General features: G+C 38.7%; 1 protein-coding gene and 1 long non-coding RNA gene across 8 annotated transcripts in view; one reads left to right on the top strand and one right to left on the bottom strand.

Moving 5' to 3' along the window:
* The window catches only part of LOC127504496 (protein phosphatase 1 regulatory subunit 12B), a 42,898-nt gene extending 33,378 nt beyond the window's left edge, over positions 1–9,520 (bottom strand). The window contains exon 1 of one of the 6 annotated variants that reach the window (XM_051879172.1): positions 8,920–9,520. In XM_051879172.1, the coding sequence (XP_051735132.1) occupies positions 8,920–9,024 (105 nt within the window). In that variant the 5' untranslated portion in view covers positions 9,025–9,520. The remainder of the gene's footprint in view (positions 1–8,919) is intronic. The other 5 variants (XM_051879170.1, XM_051879174.1, XM_051879173.1 and 2 more) reach the window with 5 other exon arrangements.
* Positions 9,521–12,418: 2,898 nt separating this feature from the next.
* The window catches only part of LOC127504865 (uncharacterized), a 38,811-nt gene continuing 23,257 nt past the window's right edge, over positions 12,419–27,972 (top strand). The window contains exons 1-3 of one of the 2 annotated variants that reach the window (XR_007927483.1): positions 12,419–12,580; positions 12,973–13,123; positions 16,256–16,372. This is a non-coding gene — a long non-coding RNA (uncharacterized LOC127504865). The remainder of the gene's footprint in view (positions 12,581–12,972; positions 13,124–16,255; positions 16,373–27,972) is intronic. The other variant, XR_007927482.1, reaches the window with a different exon arrangement.

Here is a 27,972-nt window from a genome sequence, read left to right on the forward strand (position 1 = left end):
TCTAAACTTTCCTCTATGTAGCATTGGGAAGTCTGATTCATTTTAGTGAATTGCTTAGTTTGATTCAGTTTATGTAAATTAATTGATTAAAAAAAATATATTCACTAATTACAGCCCCAGCAAAGCATTTTGTTATTTTTTATAGAGGAATATTTAGATAAATCTTGCTGTTTTGACTTATTGTGAATTAGGGCTTATTGTATTTATTTGGTTTTTAGCTGTGTTTAGTGTAAATTTATCCATTTGAAGCTAACTACTGTTTTAAAAGAGCTGGACTAGTTTTGTTCACACAGAACACATTGTTCAAACACGCAGGGGGAAAAAATGCGACAAGGCGAGTTTTTAAAAAATGACTGTTTTTAGAATGCCTTGTGATTCACGAGATCCTCAAAAGAGACGAGAAGTGAGCAAAATGAACAAAGACGTCTGTCTGGCGTATGTTCACACAAAAAACAATGGAAAAGCAGCTCAGTGCTATGCAAAAACGTTCTGTGTGAACAGCCCCTAACTATTTAAAGTTAAGAGCAGCTTCAAGCTTGACCAACTTCTTTAGTTTCTTCCACAACACTGTTGCAGACAGAGATCAGTGATATGAAGCATCATGTACATTTACGTCAAAACTGGACTTTCGCACTCAACTGAAGGTTTGCAAAAGCAGGGGACTAATTGCAGTCTGGTTCCCCTTTATTCTGCATTACCTTCCTCTAGACAGAACAGCTGCAGCACCTGCTGATTTTATGGGCATCTTTTCGCTGAAGTAAACACAGTCTCCACACGTCAACATGGCCTTTATTGGTCTCGTTCGCTCACAGACTTTGAGTTTGTTATGGGGTTTTGAAATGGCAAACAGCAGCCAAAAGTAAAACTGAAATAGCAAGGGGTTCAACAAATGCTGTCTGAGGATCAACTTATTACGCAAGAGAACATCCTGGATTGTTCTGGTGAGATTTAAAAACAAAGTCTTAAGAAATGCATTATGGTAGCAATTCTTGAACCTGGCATTTGCAAGCCATGTGGAGCTGTTTTTGTACTTTAATTTACTTCAGTTTAAACACACTTGTAGGTAAAGCTCAATGACTGTGTAGGACTATCCTGTCCTCTTTACAGGTGGCGTATCGTTCCCCGTCACACACAGATCTCACATGTCATCATTTGACAGAAAAATTGACAGGTTTTTCCTGCTGGAAAATGGAAATTTCATTACAGACATGTTATTCACATAAGAGATTTATTACAAAATTGCTGTGTTTTTTCCAGGCAGGTGTTTAAATCTAATAAGGGGAAATATTGGATTATCTGGGTGCATTGTTGGCTTATATGCGAGATCAGCTCGGGACGGATTGGGAAAAAAATTCTATTAACGCCTGATAATACAAGACAAACCCTGTTCGCAAACACACATACACACGCACACCGGCTCAAAGCATTTCCCAGTAATGCCACAACCTAATGAATATAAAAGACATTCAGAAATGGTCAATGCATGTTGACAAGAAATGTCAACCAATGACAGCAACATCCTTCAGTGTGACATACAGTACTATATGTACTTCATATAAAATATGTTGTTACTGTGTTTCTGTAAGACACCATTATACATTAGGTTTTTCAGACCACATGGAATATTTGTACTTTTAAAAATGTATTTGTCTAATGATTATTTGAGCAAACTGAAAAAAAAAAATGTATTAAAAATTATGAAAAACTTGACAAGAAAGAAGAAAAACAATAGTGACCAGTTGCAGTACCTAAAATATGCACTTTTCCATATTTAGTAGTGCAAAAGAAAAGCCTCACTAATACTACTGCACATTTGTCAGGGATCTGAACAGACCCATAACCCTAAATATTAAACTTCAGCGTGTAGCTCATTCTGCGCTGAATGATTCCTCAAATCACATCGCTTGTTTAGGAGAAGTGCGCTGTTGCTTTTATAATCAACCAGTCTTATGATTTTTGTCTAGGGGATGATAAAATGAAACACCCTATTAACCACCCAGAACACCTTAGCAACTACCTAGCAACCGCAAAGTAAAACATTGGCACCACCCACAACACCCTAGCAGCGTACAGTATCAAACACCACTCATACAGTATTTTATAACCAAACCTAACCAAAAATCCTCCTAATAATGTTTACATTATTAACAGTGTTATTTTTGAATTGTCACAGTTGGCTTGCAGCACGAACAAACTGGATGCAAGAGTATACAACAAAAACGAATAGCCGACTAACCATTAGTCGACGAGAAGAGGCTTAGTCGACCAAAATTTAGTCACAGGGGGAAAAAAATCCACAGGTAGCGGCAAAGTAACGCAGTCTGTGATGGACAGATCATTAACAGCTAGTCTTTGTGGTAATTACAGTACATCCAAACACTTGCCTATCATTCATCAACCTCAAATACACTGTAAACCCAAACAGTACTGCTAACTTATAAAGATTGAGTACACTTGCAGCACGAACAAACTGGATGCAAGAGTATACAACAAAAACGAATAGCCGACTATCCGTTAGTCGACGAGAAGAGGCTTAGTCGACCAAAATTTAGTCACAGGGGGAAAAAAATCCACAGGTAGCGGCAAAGTAACGCAGTCTGTGATGGACAGATCGTTAACAGCTAGTCTTTGTGGTAATTACAGTACATCCAAACGCTTGCCTATCATTCATCAACCTCAAATACACTGTAAACCCAAACAGTACTGCTAACTTATAAAGATTGAGTACACTGCAATTAAAGTCTGTTAAATCATTGATGCAACTTAAAACAATTACAGCATTTGCAGCATTTTTGAGTAAACTCTGAGTATACTTAAATTATTATTTTATGTTTACTGAGCGAATTAAAGTGACGTCATCCATGTCACACCGTTGCCGATTGTACCGACATAACCGATGTTATCAGAAGAGTCCATTCAACATTAAACTGAGTTGCAGCAGATTTCAAGTTCCCAGCATGCTTTGCGTCACACTCTGTAAGAGAGAATAAATGTTGAAATTGAGTGTTATTTTGTGTGTTTTTTCACAAGATTAATACAGGGGAAGATGTGTTATTATTTAATGTTCTGTTATTTTGGTATTTAAAGGTGTTTCTGTAATGTTGAAATTTTTAGGGTTACCATCGTGGTGAAGAGTAGTGCCTGTGGTTAGGTCGAGAATGGGCTATGAAACATCAAAGTTATATATATATAGCATGTTGATTAACAGTTCATTTAAGTAAATAGTGATAGTCTCTTTGATGGTTGCATTAGCGCATGCTGTTGTTAACTAACACTTAACCATAAAGATTAGGTGTTAGTTTATTCAATATTTCAATTAAATTACTGAGTTTGGGTAAAAAAAAATTTTAAGTTCTACTAAAATAATCTTTGAGTTGTTTACTTAAATGTTTTGAGTATTCTAAACTTATTGGGTTTTACAACCACTGCATCATAATAATTGAAAAATGAGAAACATTACATAATGTAAACAATAGTTTTAAGTACAGTGGACTTAAACATTAAATAAAACTAAAATTAAAAAAATTCAGTTTGACTTAATTGTTATTTACTTTTTTATTTTTTTTAATTATTCTTTACTTAAAAGATTTGAGTTGCTTTACTTCAATTTTTTGAGGTAAGCTGTGTCTACAATAATTTTGAGTACTCTGAACTTATCGGGCTTTACAGTGTATGTAAGTAAACATGTAAGTAGTAGCAACTTTACATGGCTGCTCGCTTTAATGTTAACCTAGAAAAATGTGGGCTATTCAAGTGTTTGTGCGGAGTGTGAAATCGAAATAGTAGGCTATGGAGGCGCCGGTGCGATCACTTGCACTTAAAAAACTCCGTCATTTTTGGTCATACAGATAAGAGTAATACATCTTTTGAATCTGTAAAGAGTCTACTTTTAGACAAAATGTAAAATAATGAAAACAAACAGGGTGCGATTTCTGCCCTCTCTCTGTGAACTTGATCGTGCCAAAAAAATAAAGAACCGAAACTCCATGTAACCTTCCTCACAGACATGAAAAATATATATATAGAAAGTGAATTTTTTTTTTTTTTTTTTAATGAACCTATGCAAATGGAAAACAAATATTCTCAGGTTATGTAATCCATATGAAACATGCAAATAGGCGTGCCCACTACTGCGGAGACGATGAGTCAGCATTGTCAACTTCAGCACTGCAGCTAGAAATACAGAAAACACTAGTTTATCAATGAATTATTAAAATGTTAAAGCAGTCTTCTTGCTGTTTTCCCCGACGCATTCATAATCATTACTTCTGCCGAAGCACTGTGGCAATGTGTGTGCTTGAACGCTGATTAGGCTATGTAGGTGTTAAATGCTCTTTATTATGATTTAAATGAATTTTTAATGTGCGATTAGTCGACTAATCACTTAAAATGAACAACTACTTGTCGACCAGTAAAATCTTTAGTCAAGAGCAGCCCTAACATTTTTTTTTTTTTTTAATTTTTTATAAATCTGTAACTCACAGGAGATCGTAGGAGAATCACAAACCAACATAATCCACAAAAGAGAACTGACAAAGAACTGAACTGAAACAGGGGTATATATACATGGAAACCAAAACTAAACAGAGCAGGGAAACAGTAACTAAAGGAATGAAACTGAATATCAACATAAGAGTCTATAGACTGGAACATAAACCTCACAAGTATCTCTGACATACTATAGTTTTTAAATAGTTGAATTAATTTTATATTTTCTGTTTCCATTTTAATTTTAGTTAAACTTTGAGTCATTTTAGTCTATATAGTTCCTTTTCAAGGGAACTCGCACTGCGTCAAGCACTTTGGGAACGCCTCTGCGTGATTGCTTCGTGAAGCACGTATGAAATCAGTCCAATGGAGTGACGGGTCCCGAAGCTCGGGTCCCGCTTCTGCCGAGGCAGAGTGCCGTCTCAGGTTGTGAGGTTTGCAAATGGATTTGACAGAGGGGTTAGAGATGGCCGCTGCCCTATCTCAGCCTTCACCTGTCAGATCCAATGTGTCAATTCGGAGTCAGGAAGCACGCGCTGCGGTTTCTTCCGCTCCGGTTGATGCAGTTACATTAATGGCATCCAGTTCTGAGAAATTGGATGTTGTTAGTGTAACAACGGGAGATACTGAAGACTCGCCACTTCAGTCTCCCACTAGTGAGGAGCTTATGGAGGTGTTGACTCATGCTGTGGCTAAATTAAACATCGATTGGCAGGTTAAAAGCAAGCTAGATGAACGCTACCTGCCATCTAGATCAGCTCAACCTCCACGTCGGGGCTTACCGTTTTTTCCTGACCTCCACACCGAGGTGTCGAGGTCGTGGAAGAGACCGGTCTCTTATCGTGTTTATACCCTACAAACGTCCACCTACAGTAATGTGTTGGGTATGAGGAACACCTAAAATCTACATCGGCGCTGGTGGGCAAAGCGTACTCGGCTGCAGGTCAGGCTGCGGCATGCTTGCATACTATGTCCATCTTGCAAGCATACCAAGCTGAACTGCTCAGAGACCTTGGTGAGAGTGAAGAGGTGGGGGTGGATGTCATCCAGGAGTTGCGTCAGTCAGCTGACTTAGCTCTCCGTGCCACCAAGGAGACGGCCAAATCCATCGGCTGATCTATGGCAGCCCTGGTGGCCAAGGAGAGGCATCTCTGGCTGAATCTCACTGAGATAAAGGATAAAGATAAATCGTTTCTCCTGGATGCTCCACTCAATCCTTCTGGCCTTTTTGGTGACGCCATCACATCAGTCACCGAGAGGTTCCTAGAGTCCAAGAAACAGGCTGCAGCTCTGCAGCAGTTTCTTCCCCACCGAATTAGGCCTCTGCGGCTGCTGGGCGGGAGCTGCTGAAGCCGAGTACAAGCTCCTCACACAACAGCAGAAGCAGAGCGTTGCTCAGAGAACCACTTATCTAGGCGTGGTGTGGGATTCGATTGTCATGTCATGTCCACAGAGCTGCCCGTTGGAGGAAATCTGAACAATCGATTGTTTGTTTTGGGTCACCTAGGAAGGGTCACCCCGCATCTAAGCAGAGGATGAGCAAGTGGGTGGTTGAGGCCATCTCACTTGCTTATGAGTCGGCTGGTCAGTCTTCACCATTGGCTTTTCGAGCTCACTCGACCCAGAGTATGGCTGCTTCCAAAGCACTATTGTCAGGAGTTTCCCTCCAGGAAGTTTGTGATGCGGCAGGCTGGTCCTCGCCGCATACCTTCATGAGGTTCTATGAGCTGGACCTCGGCTCCACTCCAGGGGCGCAGGTGCTATCGTCTAAGCGTGCGCATCAATTTCAAGAAAGTGACCGTCACTTGCTCATATGGCGACGTGGGTATTGGCGTTCCCAAAGCGCTTGACGCAGCGCGAGTTCCCTTGAAAGGGAACGTCTCGGTTATGTATGTAACCTTAGTTCCCTGAATAGGGAATGAGACGCTGCGTCGCCCTGCCATACTCCCAGCATGCCCGTAAGCACTTGCTTCAGTTTTCAGAAGCTGAATGAATGGGTTTTCGGGTATGACGTTCCGTCACCCCATTGGACTGATTTCATACGTGCTTCAAGTTAAATGAATGAAAATGAGAAATGTTCCTTGGCAGCTCTAGTAGCTGAAATAAAATAAGTTGAATTTTTAAATATTTTATTTTAGTTGTTTATTTGATTTCAAGTAACAAAATTGTTTCTTTTATGGTTTTACCTTACTATAATAACCCTGATATTTATCAACTATATACCAGCAACTTTAGAAGAAGAAGAAGAAGCATTTTCTTTAGTCTTTTGTCTTTCCTGATAATGCTGCAAACTTTTTATGCTCTGCAATAATTATTAGCAAAGCAGTGTGGGACGTGGCCAGAGTAATTTAAAAATGGAGTGAACCGTGACCGCTGGGAATTACTCCCACATCCTGAGTCAGTGTGTACATCACAGACACCGCAGCTCTGCTCATTCACCGATGTCAGCCCTCAATCACAGCACAAAAACACTGTCTTATGAGCTCACAAACATGCTCTGGTGTGATACGAGCACCAAAAGAGGAGTTGAATTTACAACATGATTATAGATTTTTACAAAAGCAACAAAAGCTACACAGCCATGACTAGCCTCTTACTACAAAGCATAACAACATGAAATTTCATGTCCTAGCCACTTTTACAGATTAACCTGTCTTTGATGATCCACTAAATACTAATAGTTCAAGAAGACTTGTTTGAACCATTGATATGTATCCTGAAGAAGGCTGTGTATCTGAAACACATAGATCTAAACTTTTGTTTTTAATGATTTAACCCAGTTAATTAAAGGCTTTTTACTTTCACCATGTGAGTGCCTTGGAGAATTTCGTCTTCAAAATATGATTATGGATTTGCTTGCTAACATATTTAGGACTATTTCAACTTTGCAACTTTGTTCATACTGCATACTGATTTCCCAATAAAAATAGTTTTTGTTTGTTTTAATCCTATAAAGCCTATTGTATAATATTTGATACATGCATTTCTAAGGCCTCTAAATGAACAACACGATCAAAACTTTGCTGAAAAACCTGTTGTACACAACCTACCACGTGCCTTCTGTCGTCTGATTGATAGTTCACACTTTTTAGCAAAGTAAAAGGCCTTTAAGTATAATTGTAAAAATGTCCACCTTCAGATCGTGGTACATGTGCCTTTTTTTTTATAAAGTAAACGTAAAAATGAATTTCATATTGTTATTACTGTTTCAAGATGAACATTTACTGTACTGAAACAACTTAGTTTTACTTGATTATCCATAGACTTTTTATTTTGTTTATTTATTTATTTATTTTTTTTTATTATTTTTTTTTTTTTTAGAAAAATCATGTTCAAATGTATCAAATATGATCCATCATGCTTTTGAGGAAGGTTTATTTGTTCATACATTATATGTATTTTGCCCTCCACAATAAAAACTACAGAGCTTTTTGATCAAACTAAGCATTTAAATATCATCTTATTAAGACATATTATTGGGAGATAGAGTGACAACTGATGGCTATATGCATTTTGCATATAAATACAAAATTTCTGTTATACTGCTATAAAGATCTTACTGATTTACATTACAAGCTATCATTTTGACCATATACTGTAAATAAAAACTGCACCAAATTTCATATTTTTGCTCAGTTTGGGCCTCTGAATAAAAGAGGTGTTTTATTCCTCCTCGAGTATGAGCTCCATGTTCTCACTATTTCATATTATATTAGTCAAAAAAGCCTGATATATCAAATATGACACAAAACATAAAACATATATATATATATATATATATATATATATATATATATTGCATTTATATTTGGTCAAAAAGGTTCAATAAACTGTTTAATTAAAAAAAATAAAAGAAAAATTCTGACTTTTTTCATATGTCAGACTTTAAAGGGTTAATGACAGCAGCACTTGAGCTGCATGAACTCCATACATTTGCATAAAACCTGATGATCATGTTCTCCAGAATGACTTGAGAGACCATCAACGAAGAACACACTGTCTGTACAAACAATCACACGGTCAATGTCAAATTCATTCATTTATTTTGTTGACCTAGAAATCGAAAATTTAAGGTGTTGTTCTTTGCTTTAATTTACCCCAAATCCTAAAACACTGTTTATTTCCAGGTTTAAATGAAAAACAAAATCCCATATGTGGACTTTGGACTCCACTGTAAGTACCAAAGTAATCAAGTATGCACTTAAAAACTAGTTTTAATGTTTTAACCTGCAAAACTTGCTTTGACTGCTGTTGAAGACAAAAAAAAAGCATATAATATAGCCTAAAATATAGTAATTCATGTAAAAACATGAACATTTGGCATCCTCCAGTGACACATGACAAAGTTACATCAGATCGAACACAATGCTGCCTATTGAAATGTCTATGTTATAATGTGACAAACGCTAAGCAAACACAGCTGGCTCTTACTCTGAAGGTTTTGGTGCTGGGGGACGGAGAGGAGGGTGGTGAGTCCGACAGGGACTTTCTGGAGCGAGAGGAAAGGTCCTTGCTGCGTGAATAGAGCGATGACATCTCTCTCCTGGATAAGAAGGAAGATCCCTGACAAACGCAGGCACAGTTTCACACAGCTGTGGAGACGGCCATGACTGCTGGATGTGAAGTAAATACGCTCAACAGGTGCAAAAGTGTGCGTCCAGAGGATCACGCGGAGTGTGTGTGTGCCGAGACTGACAGGCGATCTGTGTTTCTGTTCCTCCGCGAGGCACGGTAGTCATTAGAGAAAAATGAAAACAATTAGAAGCACCTCTACACTTCGCTATCTCCACTCCCTCTATCTCTATTTCCGTCCCACTCCCTCTCTCACAAACGCATAAACAACAGTCGCGGTCTCCTCCGGCTGATGTTCTCTCATTGACACTCACTCATTCATACTGACACACAGTGAGAGCTAAATAAGGAGAGGACTTTTCTTTGTTAACTCTACAGACGGCTGAAAGCCCTCCCTCACTGTTCGGTCTACATACAATTACTCCACACAAACACTGAAAGAACAAAACTGTTTTCACTCGGTCCCACTCAGCTCCGTCGCTCTCTCACAATCTCTCTCTCTCACACACGCACACAGTCTTTTCACTTAGTTCTTCTCTCATATTCCTTCTCCTCTTTCTCTGGCTCACTACGAGGTGCTTTAGTTTATATCTATTATATTTGACTAATTTAAACAGAAAATGATTGTAAAAATTAAAACCTGTTGAAATAAATCATTCTGTGATCATTTACTCACCTTCATGTTATTTTAGACCGGTATGACTTTCTGTCTTCTGTAAAGCACAAAAGGAGAGACTTTGAGGAAAGTGCTGGTCACTCTTTTCCATGCGATTTCAATGAATGACAACTGGAGTTTCCAAGCTGAAAAACTTTTGTGTTATACTGTATATTGACTTAAGAAGATTTAAAATATTGTGCATGTGGCATATTAAGCACTTTTATGGGGCTTATTTTGGAGTTTGAATGTCTCAGTCCCCAATGACTATAATTATGTAGTAGCTAACAGTATATTTCTTTAAAAATGTGAAAAATTATTAGATACATGCACTTTATATTAAGTGTCTTTAACTACTATGTACTAACATTTAATCAATCATTTGATACAACACACTTATTATGTGCATACATGTTTTTACATTGTATATTATTATAATTACCTGCATGTAATTACATCTGTAATTAATTTCTGTAATTACATCTATAGTTACACTGTTGACCCATCCCTTACACCTTAACCCACCCTTAAACCTACCCATACCACCAAACCTGTCCCCAGGTGCACCGTTGGCAAGGGGAACGGGGGGTCAGGACCCCCGCAGTTTTGAAAAGACAGAAATTGACCCCCGCACTTTTGATAAGGGCTGCTTCAGTCAGCCACAAACAGCTACAAACTCTATATTATCTTTTAGCTTAGGATATTTTCTTTCAAACAAGACCATTTTCACATTTTTGTGAGCTTTCGTTCGTAAATAATCCACTGTTTTGGATGTGCAGAACAGGAAATGCTCTCTCGAACCTAGAAACACTCGATCTCCAAACCATCGATCAAAGCGTGCTAACGTTTTCTGAGGACATGTCGATGGTATATGCATGATTTTTTTTCCCCAAACGGTTCAACAGAAATCCCCGCCCTGCAACCAATTTCATTGGCTGAGGTTACAGTGACGGGTAGGTTTAGGGATAAGGGTTGGGTGTAGGCAGTCGTTATTGTGATTGACATGGGCAATGAAATGTTTGGAATCGGCTCCAGGGCGGGATTTCCGCTGAACTGGTTTGGGAAAAAAAATCACGCATGGTATATAAATCATGCCCGGAACTCAGCGTTTGCGGGGACGTATGTCAGTCAAGCCATCCGTCCATTCAGAAACCGGGAAATTTGACACTTCAAGGTCAGGAGGCTGATCTCTCAGATTAGTTCTGGTTGACGTGCACAATCTGCTTTGACTGAAGTTTTCATGTGGATTTATAGTTTATGGACTGTTTTGATTTCGAAAGGGAAAAGCGTCGATGGCATTGATAACAGATATCTTTGAAATCGAAACTAAAGCGATGATTGCCTCGGCCAGCAGCGCAGTGGAGAGGACACGAGAGGAGAGGACACTGTGTTTGGTTTGTATATATACTGTATTACTGCATTTAGAATGCTTATACTCAATTTTGATAAAAAATTTATTTTGAAATGTCAAAGCACAGCAACTGATAAACTATTATTTGACAAAAAAGTCAAAACTACATTTAGGATATGGCAAAGCTGCTTGCACACCAGTCTGCGAGTATGCAGACTTGAATAAAATTGTAATTTCAATAAATCTACATTTTGATATATGTGAAATGGATATTATTATAGTATTACTGCAGTGCAAAAACTGTGTGTATAAACAGTTTCTTTGTTTCAGTTGCTGATGAAGATTAGTGAGCAGCAGCAGCAGCTGGCACAGCTGGTATCACATCTCCAGGAGGCAGCCGGGTGATGCTGGGGTGATGCTCAACACAGGTGACAAAAATGATGCACATAAAAGGAATTATACAAATCTGGAGGATGTAGATCCTGTTCTAGATTGTAATAGTCTTGTCCTGAAAAAAATAAAACTGATCAAAATCACAAAACGCCTCTTTTTTTGTTTGTTTATTATAGCACAAACAACATATAATATAATATATATATATATATCACTTTCAGCAGTGTGGTCCGATATCTGGAAATCTGATCTTACTATCTGGGCTTTTGCTTACAGTTTGGTCCCCCCAATGTCTCCTGCGCCCCTGCCTGTCCCTAACCTTACCCGTATCCACCTCAATAGCAGCACGTGTTTTACAATACACGTGTTTCGCAAACATGAACACAATAATTACATTGTACCTTTTTTTCTTTCTTTTTTTTTTTGATGTAAGTACATAGAAGTTAAAAACACCTAATATAAAGTTGGACCAAATTATTTTCCACAGAAGAAATACAGTTAAAAGAAAAAATACAGGTTTAGAACAATATGAGGATGAGTAAATGACAACAGAAACTCTTTTAACAAGTCCTACCTGTATTTCCACTGTAAAATACTGTAAAAATACTGAGGAAGTATAAAGAATAAAGAACCCTATAATTTACAGTGAAAAACTATATTTTAACAAGGCTGTCATGAACAGTCCAGACTCTCCCTCCACACACACACACAGCGCTCACTCTCCTCTGATTACTAATCACACACACCTGCAGCCCAATGTCTCACCCAGCACCTCTGCTACATGTAACCCCCTTGATTTGTACATTTACATTTTTTTTAGTCATATAGTGAACTTATTTTGTAAGTCATTTTCATTTGTATACCACAAAGCAATGCTTGTGTATTTGTTGCAATACTACGGCTAACCTCTAGAGGTCAGTAAACACTGCAGTATGTTGAGTGAGTTATTCAATGTAAAATTCGAATGAAGAAGCCAGGTCAATTTGCTCGCATTAGGTTGGCATGAGGTGCCATAAATTATTAAACTTAGTTATTTTTCTTCATTTCAATATGTATTTACTTTTAATAAGACTCTTATTGATTGTTCAGGTTGTCGATTTATCCTGTCACTGAACCAGCGGGTGAGTTTTGCTGATTTATGCATTACTTTGAACTAATTAACATTCATAAAATCCAATCCGAGTTATATATGATGTTTAAGAATGTAATTTTGTATATTTCAGGAGGTCGAATTGTTATAGGGTTAATTAATTTGTGTACAACATTAGTTAATCTGTTTAAGGTTGAAATGATTGCCTCATCTGTGAGTATGTAAATGCAGACGAGGGAAAAAAGATGTTGTACAATGAGATTATATATTTAGACACTTTAATGTGGTTAAGCGTGCTCATGTTAACATTGTCACGTGTTGGATTAATATTTTCTCGCAGACATTTTGTGCACCTGATATTAGATGTAGATGTAGAAATTGTTAACAGTAAGAAATGTTTAAAGTGACTATTATTTTGTGCAGATTGTTTTGTTTTTGTTTTTGTTTTTTTAATGCCGATTCTGCTTGATCCATGGTTGAACGGCGAGCCAGAGCCTGATCTGTGATTCAAAAGAGTCATCGTGATTCCACACGGATCCACTGAACTGAGAGCTAAGCATACACACACTACCCGGTTAGAGAAAATAACACAAAATGCCTTTACACATTGACCATTACAACATTTGAACACTGACCATTTGAACATTACACACATACAAAAACGCAAAGGAGAATCTAGTCCTTATTAAAACATTGTTGAGTATAATATACTGAATACTTATTTGTTTGTTTCCGTGTTACAGTACGGAGCCCCGGACATGACATGCAGGAAAAAAATTGTAGGCTAAATCGTGCGCACGATTTATTAATTCATTCCCTCGATTTACTAAAACGTGCGCACGATTTACTATTTAGTTCCCTTGATTTACTAAAACGTGCGCACGATTTACTATTTCATTCCCTCGATTTACTAAAACGTGCGCATGATTTATAAATCGAGGGAACGAAATAGTAAGTCGTGCGCACGATTTAGTAAATCGAAGGAACGAATTAGTAAATCGTGTGCACGATTTAATTTTTTTTCTTGCATGTCATGTGCGGGGCTCCGTAATAAAGGGCTAATTCCAAACGCCGTTTTTGCACCCTTGAATGGCACTTTGGGAAGGGGACGCCATTTGTAGGGCCGTTCCAAACAAAAGTGAACAACTAAGGCTGCATTCCAGTACATTTTTTATGCCCTTCCCTCGCTAACTTCCCTCTGTCTCGTTGACTCGGATGTACGTCATTGCTTGCGTTGCACGAGTGCCCACTACTGGCGGAACCTTTGCAATGGGCTGAATTGGAACGTCCTAAGCCCTTGATCACTTGGAATCCGCAGTGGAGCTGATTTATTATTTATTTTTTCCCCATACAAAATTGTTTAATGCAGCATTCTCTCTCTCTATCTCTCTCTCTCTCTAATATATATATATATATATATATATAAAGTGTGTTTTAAATATTAAAAAAAAAAAAAAATTAACATATCTGAGTTGTTTGTGGTGGGGTAAATTAAACGCGATAAGCGGTGACGGCACAATCGTGTTGCATTGTGGGTTATGGAGCTGCCTGAAGTGTACAGTACATATGAAGTAGACTCGCTCCCTCTGTCAAAATCGAGGGAGCGAGGGTCTGTCCATATAAACTTCACAAAGTGGAACGCACTTCAAAATGGTGGCAGGGATTCCCCCGAGGGGAAGTGCTTAGGGAAGTTCGCGAGTGCGTGTCTAAAACTGGAGTGGAACGCAGCCTAAATCCCTTCACGGAGGGCCCTTCCAGAAGTCCATTAGCGAAGGGAACATGCAATAGTCACTTCAAGGAAGTCATTTAATTAATTAATTAATAATTATAATTATAATAATCATGTGACCCTCATTTTGTCACCTTTATTATTATGGTAATTATCAATATATTTTAAAGTAAAATGCATATATTTAAGTGGGTTGTCCTATTAAAATTATATTAGTAAATTATATAGTACATGCAGTTTTGAAGTGTGAAATATAGCATATTATATGTGCACTGACACATACTAAGGGTTCATTTACATGACCGTTTTCAAAAAAAAGGAAAACGTTTTTATGCATTTTGGCCGCTCATTTACACAACAGCATTTTGGGGTCTTGAAAACGCAAACTGAACACAAGGTTTCAAAGTGCAAGTTTTTGAGAACTATACAGCAGGCATGTGATCAGCTAGAGATAAAAAAGGAGGAAAATCCGGCCACACCCCCAAGTCACGCCCCCGGCACTTCTTATTTAAAAAAAAATATATATAGATTTTATCACATTAAAAGATATACTGTATCTTATATTGTAATAATACATACTATTGTCCTGCAAAAATAAAAAGCATTTAATAATCATGAAAATAATTAATATATTATATAATATAATAAAAGTATTAATAATAGAATTGTTATTATTAAAGTACCTGCCAAAAGTTTGGAAACAATTATTAATAATTTTAAAATAAATCTCTTCTGCTCACCAGGGCTGCATTTATTTGATCGAAAATACAGTAAAAAACAGCAATATTGTGAAATATTGTTACAAATTAAAAAAAGTTTTCTTTTTTAATATTTTATAAAATGTAATTTATTCCTGTGATGCAAAGCAGAATTTTTTGCATCAATACTCCAATCTTCAGTGTCACATGATCTTTCAGAAATCATTACAATTTGATTTGATACTCAAGAAACATTTCTGATTATCAATGTTGAAAACAGTTGTGCTGCTTCGTATTTTTGTGGAAATGGTGATACATTTTATTTTTCAGGATTCTTTGAAAAATAGAAAGTTCAGTGAACAGCATTTATCAAATATATTAAATGTATTAAAGCATTTATTAAATAGAAATATTTTGTAAGATTTTAAATGTCTTCACTCTCCACTCACTTTTCATCACTTTAATGTATGATGAATTCAAGTATTATTTTTTTAAATCTTACCACAAATGTTTGATTGGTATCATTGTTTCCACAAAAATGTCAAGCAGCAAAAACTGCTTTTTAACATTGATAATAATAAACAGTGAATGTTTCTTGAGCAGAAAATCAGCATTTCTGAAGGATCGTGTGTTGTGGCAAAAATCAAAACTGACTCTTACTGCATAAGAGACAAACACATCCAATTGTCTTTCGAAAGTTTTATTTCTTGCAAGAAAGGTCAGACAGTCATACAGAAACACAAGTAGCTGCAGAGTGTAAGACAAAGAATGAAAGCTTCCCCTCACTTTTATATCTCTAACCTCCAAGGCTGAAGCCTCTGTCCTTTTACCATATTAGGAACATGTTTACCACTTCAGTGTTTTTCCACTTGTCACCCAAAGAATGCATACTTAAAGGGATAGTTCACCCAAAAATGAAAATTTGATGTTTATCTGCTTACCCCCAGGGCATCCAAGATGTAGGTGACTTTGTTTCTTCAGTAGAACACAAATGATGATTTTTAACTCGTCGCAGTATGTCAGTCAAATAATGCGTGTAAATGGGAACTCCATCTATAAGAGTCAAATAAACACGACAGACAAATCCAAATTAAACGTTCAGACCTCACTAACCGGATGCTGAAGGCAGTTGGACATAGTGGTGTTTTAGAGGTAAAAAATTATATAAATACCGTTCGTTTTCTTGCACAAACCAATTATTTCGTGTCTTAGGACATCAATGTCTTGTCACGAGCCGCAGGGTTTAATTTGGATTTGTCTGTTTATTTGATTCTTATAGATGGAGTTCCCATTTACACGCATTATTTGACTGACAGACCGCAACGGTTGGAGTTAAAAATCATCATTTGTGTTCTACTGAAGAAACAAAGTCACCTACATCTTGGATGCCCTGGGGGTAAGCAGATAAACATCAAATTTTCATTTTTGGGTGAACTATCCCTTTAAACACTTCTGAGAAAAACAAAATTTAACCATAAGCATATAAGTAAAATCATATGGAAATTATACAGAAACTCAAAATTTCCTCCACATCATGTGACACTGAAACTTCTCTTTGTAAACAGCAACAGAATTATAAATTATTCTGACGAATGTTGCGTTCCCAAAATGCAAATTAAAGAGTCACAGTAGCATTTACAGTGAATTGAAAATGAAAACACAGTATACAAATATATATATTTAAGTGTTCGTTCATATGTCGTGTCTAAAAAAAATAATGGAAAATGTGTCCGCACCGGTTTCTCCTTTCCAACAAAGTGCTCGGGAGCTTGCGCTCCGGTGGTGTCTGCCGTTACTAAGCAACCATGAGTTGTGCTCTCCATGATGACGCGGTAGTTAGTTTTAGAAAAGGATATATGGATTTCCAGCACCGAAAATCACTTGCAGTAGCTCTGCTGCTAGATTTATTTAAAAATGTGTATCCGTGTACAGCTCTGATCAGATATTCCTCCATCTTAGCTGAGCTTTGTCCTGCAGATGGTGCCGCGCCGCACACGCTCATGCAGCGCTCTCTGGACCATTCCGTCCATGACTTATTAGAAAGCATAAACTTTTCGCAGTTTATTTAGTTAATTGTTTAAGGCCATTTCGCGATTTCAGTCGTCATGCAGTAACCAGCATAACCCTGAACACCATCACCCCCAGATTTTTTTTTTTATTACTGATCTGCATGATTCACATAGGTCATGATTTTAGGCCGAAAAAAACAGAATTCCGGATTAATCCAGAAGAATCACATCCCTGATACAGTTATCGTCTCCAGTGTAAACTACAAAAACACAAATTTGTAAAAACAGTGACGTGTGCATGCATATTACGTGTTCAGGCTACAGGCGTGTAGTGTGTTTTTTTTATTTTCTTTTTACAAAGTGACATCGCCTTCTAGCAGAATACAGTGTTTATAGTCGTTTTTGGGGATCCGTGCGAACCGGGATTGTTTTGACAACTGTTAATAATAAATCTGTTTTTATTACATCCTTGTTGTGTAAATGTACCCTAAGAAACGCACCCATGAGCAATGATGAATCAAAGATTTTGTAAAAGGTCCAAAAATTGCTTACAGCGGCCCTGCCCCAACTGCCCACTAGTATTTTCCGTGTCATGGAATTGGTTTGAAATGGCATTTGAATGAACAGGCTAAATGTCAGAGAGTCTGTGAGTCACAGTGAAGCCAAGTTCACATCTCTTGTCCTGCACTCATTTTGTGCCGAATTTAATATGACAGATTATTGATACTGATGCTTATATTAAAAAAAAAAAAATCAACCAAAAAAATAAATAAAAACAATTTAACTTTGTCTTAATTTTGAATAGTATATCTATAGTTTTATCATTATAAACTGACATTGTAACTTATTTTTGGAATTTTTTTTTTGCCTTAAACCTGTGGCTGTGCAGTCTTTCTAAACAGAGTATTTGTGGCATTCGCTGTCATTAATGTCTTTATTGCACAAACGATGCAGAATGAATTACATGCTGAAGTTTAATATTAAGGTTAAGAGTTTCTTCAAATCCTTCTCAAGCACATACGTTTTGGACCTGGTCCTCACTCTAAAAGCAGTTCCCATGCTTTCTTCATGTCTGTTTCTGACTAATAATGCAAGAGAACTCAAAGCCATCTGCAGAGGTGAACCTGAGCCATAGAGTGCACCTCATCACAGCCACAATGGCTGTGCTTTTCCACTGGCCTGGACGGAGTAAGTCAGTGGAAACGGGCCTTGGGAGACTTGTTTAAGAGAGTGGATTTCAGTCTGGAAGCCAAAGTTTCAATAGCTGCATCTGCATTTCGGGTTAAGCAGACTTGACCTATTCTTCTTTTTATGACTTTCCAAATGGAACATTCATATCCGCGAGTACTCGGGTTCAGTGCTTGTCCTCTACTTGTCCTCTTGAATCAGGACACAAACTAATCTTTGAGATCCGCATCCCAAAAGTGACATCAATGAGATGAAAACAAAAGGGCCGCTGGAATGAATTGTTTGACTTTTATCAGGTTGAATTCCGGTCAAAGATCTGTCATATTTAATATAGCTGAATATTCATTATTGCAATCATTTCTTATCTCACAGCTTACAATTGAATAGTTTATGATTTATTTTTTTTAATATGATCTCTGATTTAAACTTAAAGTAACAAAAATGACATTGGAGAATACACTACCATTCAAAAGTCAGGGTTGATTTTTTTTTTTTTTTTTTTTTTTAAGAAATTATTACTATTATTCAGCAAGGGTGCTTTAAATGGATCAAAAGTGACAGTAAAGACATTTATAATGTTACAAAAGATTTCTATTTAAATAAACAGTTCTTTTGAACTTTCTATTAATCAAAAAATGCATGCAGGTTTCACAAAAATATGAAGCAGCACAACTGTTTTCAACATTGATAATGATCAGAAATGTTTCTTGAACAGCAAATCATCATATTAGAATGATTTCTGAAGGATCATGTGACACTAAAGACTGGAGTAATGATGCTGACAATTCAGCTTTGATCACAGGAGAATAAATTACATTTTATGTATTTGTCATATTTGTCACGTTCATGTCTTGTTTAGATCATAGTTTTAGTCATATTCTGTTTAGTTTTTTAGATCATGGTTTCTTTGACACTGTCTTTGCCTGAGTTCTTGTTTGTTACAGTGGTTTCTGATTAGTGCATACCTGTTCAACTTCAGTTTCAACTTCTTCTGCTGTGTCAAACAAATAAGGACTTTTTAAACTCTCCTGCTCTGTGTTTCATGGAAACTTGGCTGAATGAAGGCATTCCGGACAGCGTGTTACATCTGCCGGGCTTCCAGCTGTTCAGAGCGGATTGTGACGCGGAATCCGCGGGGAAATCGCGAGGCTGTGGGACATGCTTCTACATCAACGTAAGGTGGAGTACAGATGTAACACCGTTGAAGAAGATGTGCTGTCCTGATCTAGTAGCGCTCTTCGTCAACTGTAAGCCTTTCTACTCGCCGCAGGAGTTTTCCTCATTCATTCTAGTACGTGTACATATTCCACCGCAAGTGCACATGAGTGCTGCGCTACAATAGCTGGCTGATCAGATCACAGACAGAGAGCCACAGCACCTGGACTCTGTTGTAATCATTCTCAGGGACTTTAATAAAGCAAGTCTCTCCCGTGAACTGCCTAAATACTAGGGATAGTATTCGATGATCGCTGGGAATTATTCGATTCGCACCCCTCCGCAGCATGCACGCACGCTCGCATGTATAGGCTACACACACATAAACAGAGAGAGAGGGAGAGAGACCATTCACGCTTTCAATCTGTATGATAACAAACTGTTTAATTCATTAGGGAATAGGCTATCTTAACTCAATCCATTTAATGATTGTAATGTGCTGAAACATATTAATATAATAAACATAATCGAATGACGGCACTTATTAACATAACAGTCCGTCGATTACCATAAATCCATAACCATAAAAGGCTATAGCATTTCCACTTCATACATTTCATACATTGTATGTATTTCCATTTCAAAAATGAGCATGAACATAATAAAAAAAATATTTAAAAAAAAAAAATCAAAACATTTGATTGATTCATCAAGCCTTAATGATTTTAGGCTAGGCTTTAACGCATTAAAACATATTGTAAACAGCTTGAATGTAGGCTAAACACTAGCGGCACTAATGTGAACAATAATTTGAACTTCTGTCTTCGTAACAATGACCCATCTCATATTTTTATTCAAAAAAATGACCATGTCCACATGTTCGGGATGAAGACAGGGAGCGCAATCTGTTCACAATTAGTCTGGCCGCAGAGAACACTCTCTCTGATGGCACAGATGTCGCAGGCACATACAATTAAGCCTTTGCTAATTTGGCCAGTCGGGGGTATTTGTGGTCGTTGGTTTTCCACCAGTTCATGGGGTCGATGTGGATGGGTGGGCACATGTCCTGGCAGTACTGATTTAGTTTGGTTGTGTCTGAGATTTGTACCGTTATAGTCCTCACCAAACAGACTGCGATTGCAGATGCAGTTAGCGAATCACTTCACGGCTTTTTGGCCAACGGTTGGGTTTCATCAGATTCTACTGTTAGGCCTATCTCTTCCTCACTCTCTGAGCTGTTCGAGATGAGATCACACACCTTAGCCTGCACAGCGCATTTAACTTCCTCAGTTGCGAACCTCAGGTGTTTGTGTCTAGGATCCAGGAAGGATGCACATCTGCAGGTGCAAGTCGCTGCTCCAGTGACTTAGACACTGTTTGCTTCAACCGAGAGACTTTGGGAGACTCTCCTGGGATTTCTTTAAGGTGTTTTTACAGAAGGGTTGCTGTCCCTGGAGATGGATACTTCAGATTCTCTACACAAGGCAGTGGTGGCACATTTAAGTGAGTGAAGCACTGGTAAGAGTTCCTCCATAACTCCCCAGCTATCATCAGTCAATTCAAGGGTTTGTGCATCTGATAGTTTAGTGATAGCTCTGTCTTATAAGACAGAAGATATTGTCCATCTTTGCTCTAGTAAGCGATCGAACGTGTCATGAATAGAATTCCACCTAGTTCGGCAGTACTGCACTAATTTGTGCTAGCAGCAAGTTCTGCAGTTGCTGCTTTTGTTTCAGCACTTGTCACAGTTGTGCTGTGATGGAAATGAGAAACAAGATAAAATAACTCAACACACAGCCATTAATGTCTAAACTGCTGGCCACAAAAGTGAGTACACCCCTACGTGAAAATGTCCAAATTGGGCCCAAAGTGTCAATATTTTGTGTGGCCACCATTATTTTCCAGCACTGCCTTAACCTTCTTGGGCATGGAGTTCACCAGAGCTTCACAGGTTGCCACTAGAGTCCATCACGGACGACATCACGGAGCTGGTGGATGTTAGAGACCTTGCGCTCCTCCACTTTCCGTTTAAGGATGCCCTACAGATGCTCAATAGGGTTTAGGTACCCTCAGCTTCTTTAGCAAGGCAGTGGTCGTCTTGAAAGTGTGTTTGGGGTCGTTATCATGTTGGAATACTGCCCTGCGGCCCAGTCTCCGAAAGGAGGGGATCATGCTCTGCTTCAGTATGTCACAGTGCATGTTGGCATTCATGGTTCCCTCAATGAACTGTAGCACTCATGCAGCCCCAGACCATGACACTCCCACCACAATGCTTGACTGTAGGCAAGACACACTTGTCTTTGTACTCCTCACCTGGTTGCCACCACACATGCTTGACACCATCTGAACCAAATAAGTGTATTTTGGTCTCATCAGACCACAGGGCATGGTTCCAGTAATCCATGTCCTTAGTCTGCTTGTCTTCAGCAAACTGTTTGCGGGCTTTCTTGTGTATCATCTTTAGAAGAGGCTTCCTTCTGGGACGACAGCCACACAGACCAATTTGATGCAGTGTGCGGCGTATGGTCTGAGCACTGACAGGCTGCCCCCCCACCCCTTCAACCTGGCAGCACTCATACGTCTATTTCCCAAACACAACCTCTGGATATGACGCTGAGCATGTGCACTCGACTTCTTTGGTCGACCATGGCGAGGCCTGTTCTGAGTGGAACCTGTCCTGTTAAACCGCTGTATGGTCTTGGCCACCGTACTGCAGCTCAGCTTCAGGGTCTTGGCAATCTTCTTATAGCCTACGCCATCTTTATGTAGAGCAACAATTCTTTTTTTTTTTTCAGATCCTCAGAGAGTTCTTTGCCATGAGGTGCCATGTTGAACTTCCAGTGACCAGTATGAGAGAGTGAGAGCGATAACACCAAATGGGGAGAGAAAATGGCTAATTGGGCCCAATTTGGACATTTTTACTTAGGGGTGTACTCACTTTTGTGGCCAGCGGTTTAGACATTAATGGCTGTGTGTTGAGTTATTTTGAGGGGACAGCAAATTTACACTGTTATACAAGCTGTACAGTCACTACTTTACATTGTAGCAAAGTGTCATTTCTTCAGTGTTGTCACATGAAAAGATATATTTACAAAAATGTGAGGGGTGAACTCATTTCTGTGAGATACTGTATATAATGACCATGAATCTGTCGTCAGTGGCATTTTTTTTCAACACTCACTAACTGACTGCGCAGCTCCCTTACATTGTCATTAAAATGTTTCTCCAGTCTAGCAGTGATCGTTTTTCTAGACAGGACTGTAAACTCGGGGTCTACAAACTCCATAAGGTTTCTAAAACCCTCTCCTTCTACAGAGCTGATCGGAAGCATATCTTTAGCGATCATCTTAGTGATGAGGGCCATTGTTTGCTCTGCCCGTCTAGCATCCAACTTGGTTGATATGATCATGACCTGTGGATGAACCTGCTGGGTGCTTAGCCCTCAGATGACTGTGCATTGTAGTGATAAGCAAGCTTCGCATGGCACAGTTTGCACTGCACCTTTTTTTTTCATTAATTTTATTATAAGAACTCCACACCGAACTCTTATTTGACATTGTCCCAAGTTACCGAAAGTAGTGCGTGTGAGACAATTGTTCTTCTTCTGTTGTCTCAGAGTTGATTGACAGCTTTTACGTGTTATTGGCAGCGCGCGCCACCCGCTGGTTACATGAATGCGTCACCACAGCACCGAAAACGTGGATTTGTTTTAGATGACAATCGCACAGCCTATTCGATATTCTATTATTATATCAACTAATTGCATATTCGAAAATCGTGATTCGTCCCTACTAAATACAGACAGCACATTACATGTCCCACCAGAGACAGTAATATACAGGACCACTATTACACCACTATAAAGGATGCATATCACTCTGTCCCATTGGCAGCTTTGGGGCTCTCTGATAGCTGTTTGGTTTATCTTATACCGACCTACAGGCAGAAACTGAAATCAGCTAAACCATAAGGACTGTTAAAAGATGGACTATTGAAGCAGAGCAGGATTTACAAGCCTGCTTCGAGTGCACTGACTGGACTGTTTTTGAGGCTGTAACATCATATATCAATTAGGGTTGGGCGATGTCTACCAAATTGCCATCACATGATGTCTACAGTAAGCTCAACTTCCATTGGAATTAATTAAAAAAGCTTGCTCTGCTCCACTGTTTTGACGCACTGCTCACTTCAACTAGAAACAGTAAAATGGTGCTACCATTCTGTCTCGCGGTCCGGACGGACACATGCTGCCGTCAGACGGAAACATGCCAGGGTCCGGATGCGGACTGTAGTCTGCCATTTGAATATCAGTAGTTTAGTTCGTGTAAAACATCTAGTGGCCTATAATTCGTTTTGGTGTTTGGACGATGGGCGATGGCATCGTCTATCGGCCCAACCCTAATATCAGTTTCTGTGAGAATGTGCATTCCTACCAGAACTTATTTAACAAACAAAAATGACAAATTGTGTTCACTGCAAAACTCAGACAACTTCGTCAAGCCAAAGAAAATGACTACAGGAATACACACTGACAAAGGAGATAGGAGTGGCTAAACGAAACTATTCTGGAAAGCTCAGGAACTATCTTGCAGCCAATGAGTGTGGAAAGGCCTGAAAGTCATCACAAACTACAAGACCCCATCCCCCAGCACTGTGCTGAATCACACAACTGGCCTCTGAGTTGAATGAGTTTTACTGCAGGTTTGAAAAACCCTGTCTCACACCCATTCTGACACTCTCTCCATACACCCATCAACATCTGGGCTCTACACTGCGACCATTTCGGTCGCATTTGCAACTGAAAATAACTGCTCGACTGTGAAAATATTTAGGTGCACCGGTGCGAATGACCCGATCGATTCTCATGAATAGATCTATAATACAATCAGAATAAAAAGTACAACTCCCAAAATGCATCTACTGTACACTGAGCAATGGTTTGTTTCACACTGCGATCGGCTGCTTTTCATGCCTTCATTCAAAGACTTTGCTTCAGTCAGCAGAGCAAGTGCAAAAGACGTGTGCGACGGACTACACTTCAAAGATTGTTTACAAGGTGAAATGGGTATGAAGCAGCCATGCGCACTTAAGCTACCAGACCATCTCATGCTGCTGATGTTTCTTTGCAGCCAAATTAATTGGAAATACTACATTTGGATTATCATAAGCAAGGTCGGAAATTAAAGGGGGCTTGGGGCAAAAAAAGGCACCAAAAAAAACATGCACCATTATGAATGCACGTGCGGCCGTGCGCATTTTACTTTCGCTTTAAAAGTAGCGGCAATTTGAAGGCGGCAATTGCTTGATTGGAGGGTTCATTATAATTCTTAATGAAAAACACAACAACAAAACAGTACAATAACAAACTCGCCTAAATAGGTGCTTTTACATTTCGCTTTGAAACCAAATCTTCATCCATATTCTTGTCAGTCAAGAGTGAGGCGAAGTGAGGTGAAATCTGACTCCTGCTGCGACTCTCGTTCGGCTCATGCTGAATTGAGCAGACGCGTTCAGTCTTTAATTGTAGTGTCTGTTCTCTAACTGAACTAATTGATTTTTATTACTATAAAAAAAATCTAAATGATGGTGGGAGTGGTGCCACGCTGGGCAAGTGATGTAACCGGTGTTGCAGCAAGCCTAATATATAGTAGGCTAGTCGAAGTTAAGCAATACCACACGAGTAGACTCCTGTTTCTCTGATATTGGCATGATTGCAAATGTGATATTAAGTGACTACTTAACATTTTAGCCACAATACTGTCTTTGCTCTATTTCATGAAAATAGTTTCAGACAAAGCCACACCAGAACTGTTGTGCATCTCCAAGCAAAAATGAATCTGCGTTTTGAACGATTGAATGAATGACTCGCACATTAAGACTTGCCGCCCGGCACCGACTGGCGGATTAATTTTCATATTTTGGGCCCGAGTACCGATGGTGTGAGGACCCTATTGTAATTGCTCGGTCAATTATTCTTCTCTGAAATTAATCGCATTTTTGAGGGCCTAAACATATTCGAAAACTCATGAAACTTTGCACACGCGTCAGAAGTGGTGAAAATTTACGTCTGATATGGGTTTCAGAATTAGGTGTGGCAAAATGGCTCGATAGCGCCACCTACAAAATTTCAATTAAGCGCCCTTCACGCTAGGTTTCACGTATGAAACCTAGAAGTATGAAATTCGGTACACACGTGTAACAGCCCAATACCTACAAAAAGTCCCTGGGTGCAACATCTGAAAACCCAACAGGAAGTGAGATATTTTTAATTTTCTCTGCAAAAATTTTGCAGTTTTTGTCATTTCCGGACATTGTACTTTAACGAACTCCTCCTAGAACCTTAATCAGATCAACATCATATTTGGTCAGACTAATCTAAAGGCCTTTGCGATGTTAAATTGCGAAGATCTTGAGTTTTCACTGAAGGGCGTGTCTTTGGCGGCCTGACAAATTTCGATGTTTCGCCATGAAACAGGAAGTTGTTATAAGTCAGGCATACAATGTCAGATCTGCCCCAAACTTCACGTTTTATTAGAGTCCTGGCCTGAAGACTTCTACATGCAAATATTCAGTTAGTCATAGTGCCACCTGTTGGCAACAGGAAATGGCATTCTTTACACTGTAATTCACCCCCTGAAACACATTTCAATATGCCATTGAAGTACCAAACATGCCAGAAACACGTTAAATCATGCAACACTTGGCTAAGTGCTAATATATATAACGAAACAGGAAGTTGTTGTAACTCAGGCATACAATATCGAATCCAGTCTGCCCCAAACTTCACATGTTTGAGAAGAATCCTGCCCTGAACACATCTACATGACAATATTCAGTTATAGTAATAGCACCACCCATTGGCAAAAGGAAGTGATGTGTTTAACACTGTGATGCACTACTAGCAACATACTAATATGCAATTGAGTGCTAAACATGCTACAAACATTCTAAAACATGCCAGCAACTGAGTGCTAAAGCATGCTATTATCGTCATGAAACAGGAAGTTGTAACTCAAGCATAAGTACCCTGGCCTGAAGACATACATGCCAAAATTTAGTTTAATAATAATAAACTCCTTACATTTATAGTCATATCGCCATCAGCTGGTACCAGGAAGTGTGGCAAATACAAATGACTGGTGGTGTTCTCCTATATTTATATACTTAAATGAATATTGCCCACGTGCTCTGTCTTCCACGTGTGCGAGGACCCTTTTATCGCTGCTTGCAGCTTTAATTACATTTATTTTCATATTTACACTTAACATAGACTGTTTCTATTTAAAATATCAAACTTTAAAGTTAAATTTTTACATATTTCTAAATTCAAAAAATTATATTTAAAACATTCATACTGTGCCACTTTTTTTTTTTTATGCTTTCATTTGATTGGTAGTAGTCTGATTGGGTCTTATTGTTCTAACTGAATTTACTGTCACCAGTCTGTCTAAAAACCTGTGCTGTCCAACTGGCCACTATCTTCACACAGATAGAGGTATGGCCTTCTCTTGGGCATGGTCCAGTAGAATCTCTATCGCAGATATCTCGCCGTCCACTTTCATCAGATCCCTGCCCTTCAAGCATGAGTGTTGTCAGTCTAAATGCTTGTGTACTGTGTAGTCAGGCCCCGACCTCAGTCTGGGCCTCTCCTTGTGCAGCTGATCGTGGGGCCCTCAAACGACCGCCCCCAAGCTGTCGGCTAGCAGAGCGACTTCCGTTCTGTGCTTGTAGCACGGCGCTTTGGGATTAAGTTCCCCATAGCGTCAGATAAAACTCACGCAATGCGAGTGACCCGTATCAAAAAGGAATGTTTATGGTTACTCACTTAACATTGGTTCCATGAGAAAACGGGAACGAGCATTGTGTAGCTGGCCGTGCTACTACACTGCACACTACACATTAATATGAGTAATTCTAAACTAAATGAATCAATATTTCAAAGCAACAGGTTGAAAACATTGAGATATAATGTGTATAGCAACAACAGCTATAACTATAGCCCTCACATTCTCACAATAAGAAAAAAACACATGGTTATAGGAAAGATTGATTTGTTCAGTATTTCAGCACCATGTAGAAAGGATGGTGTAGGGTGTTATTGCTAGCTAAACATGTCATGGCTCCACGGAGGTTAAAAAAAGACTTACAGTTTAAAACTGAGGAGAAGTGTATGTTAAAGCACAGCAGGAGACATCAGGGCTGCTTGGAAAATATGAATACACATGCAAGTGTGGAAATGTTTCTAGCAGAAAGTAAACTTCCATTGCTCTCTGCTGGGGTCATAAAGAGGCCATCACACAATAAACACACACAGCAGCACTTACACACACTTTGTAACATCTATTCCTAGAATCATACAGAGACAGATCCGCTATAACATACTAACCAAATATAGACACAATCACAACTGAATATTATGAATACAAACAAACTCGGCTGCTTTTACATACGTACATAAAACACACACTCGCATACACACTTAGATACTGAAGTCTACACACACACACTGTTCACACTGTAGCTGGTCTGTCAAATCATTTAGCTCTTTTATGAGAAGAGGCAGAGTTTTGGCTAAGCACAGCATCTTTCTGGGTCATTCCCAAGATCTCAGCATACATATCATAATGTTCCAACTCAAACCTTA

Source organism: Ctenopharyngodon idella, chromosome 22, assembly GCF_019924925.1.
Source record: "Ctenopharyngodon idella isolate HZGC_01 chromosome 22, HZGC01, whole genome shotgun sequence".
In the NCBI taxonomy this organism is placed as follows: domain Eukaryota; kingdom Metazoa; phylum Chordata; class Actinopteri; order Cypriniformes; family Xenocyprididae; genus Ctenopharyngodon; species Ctenopharyngodon idella.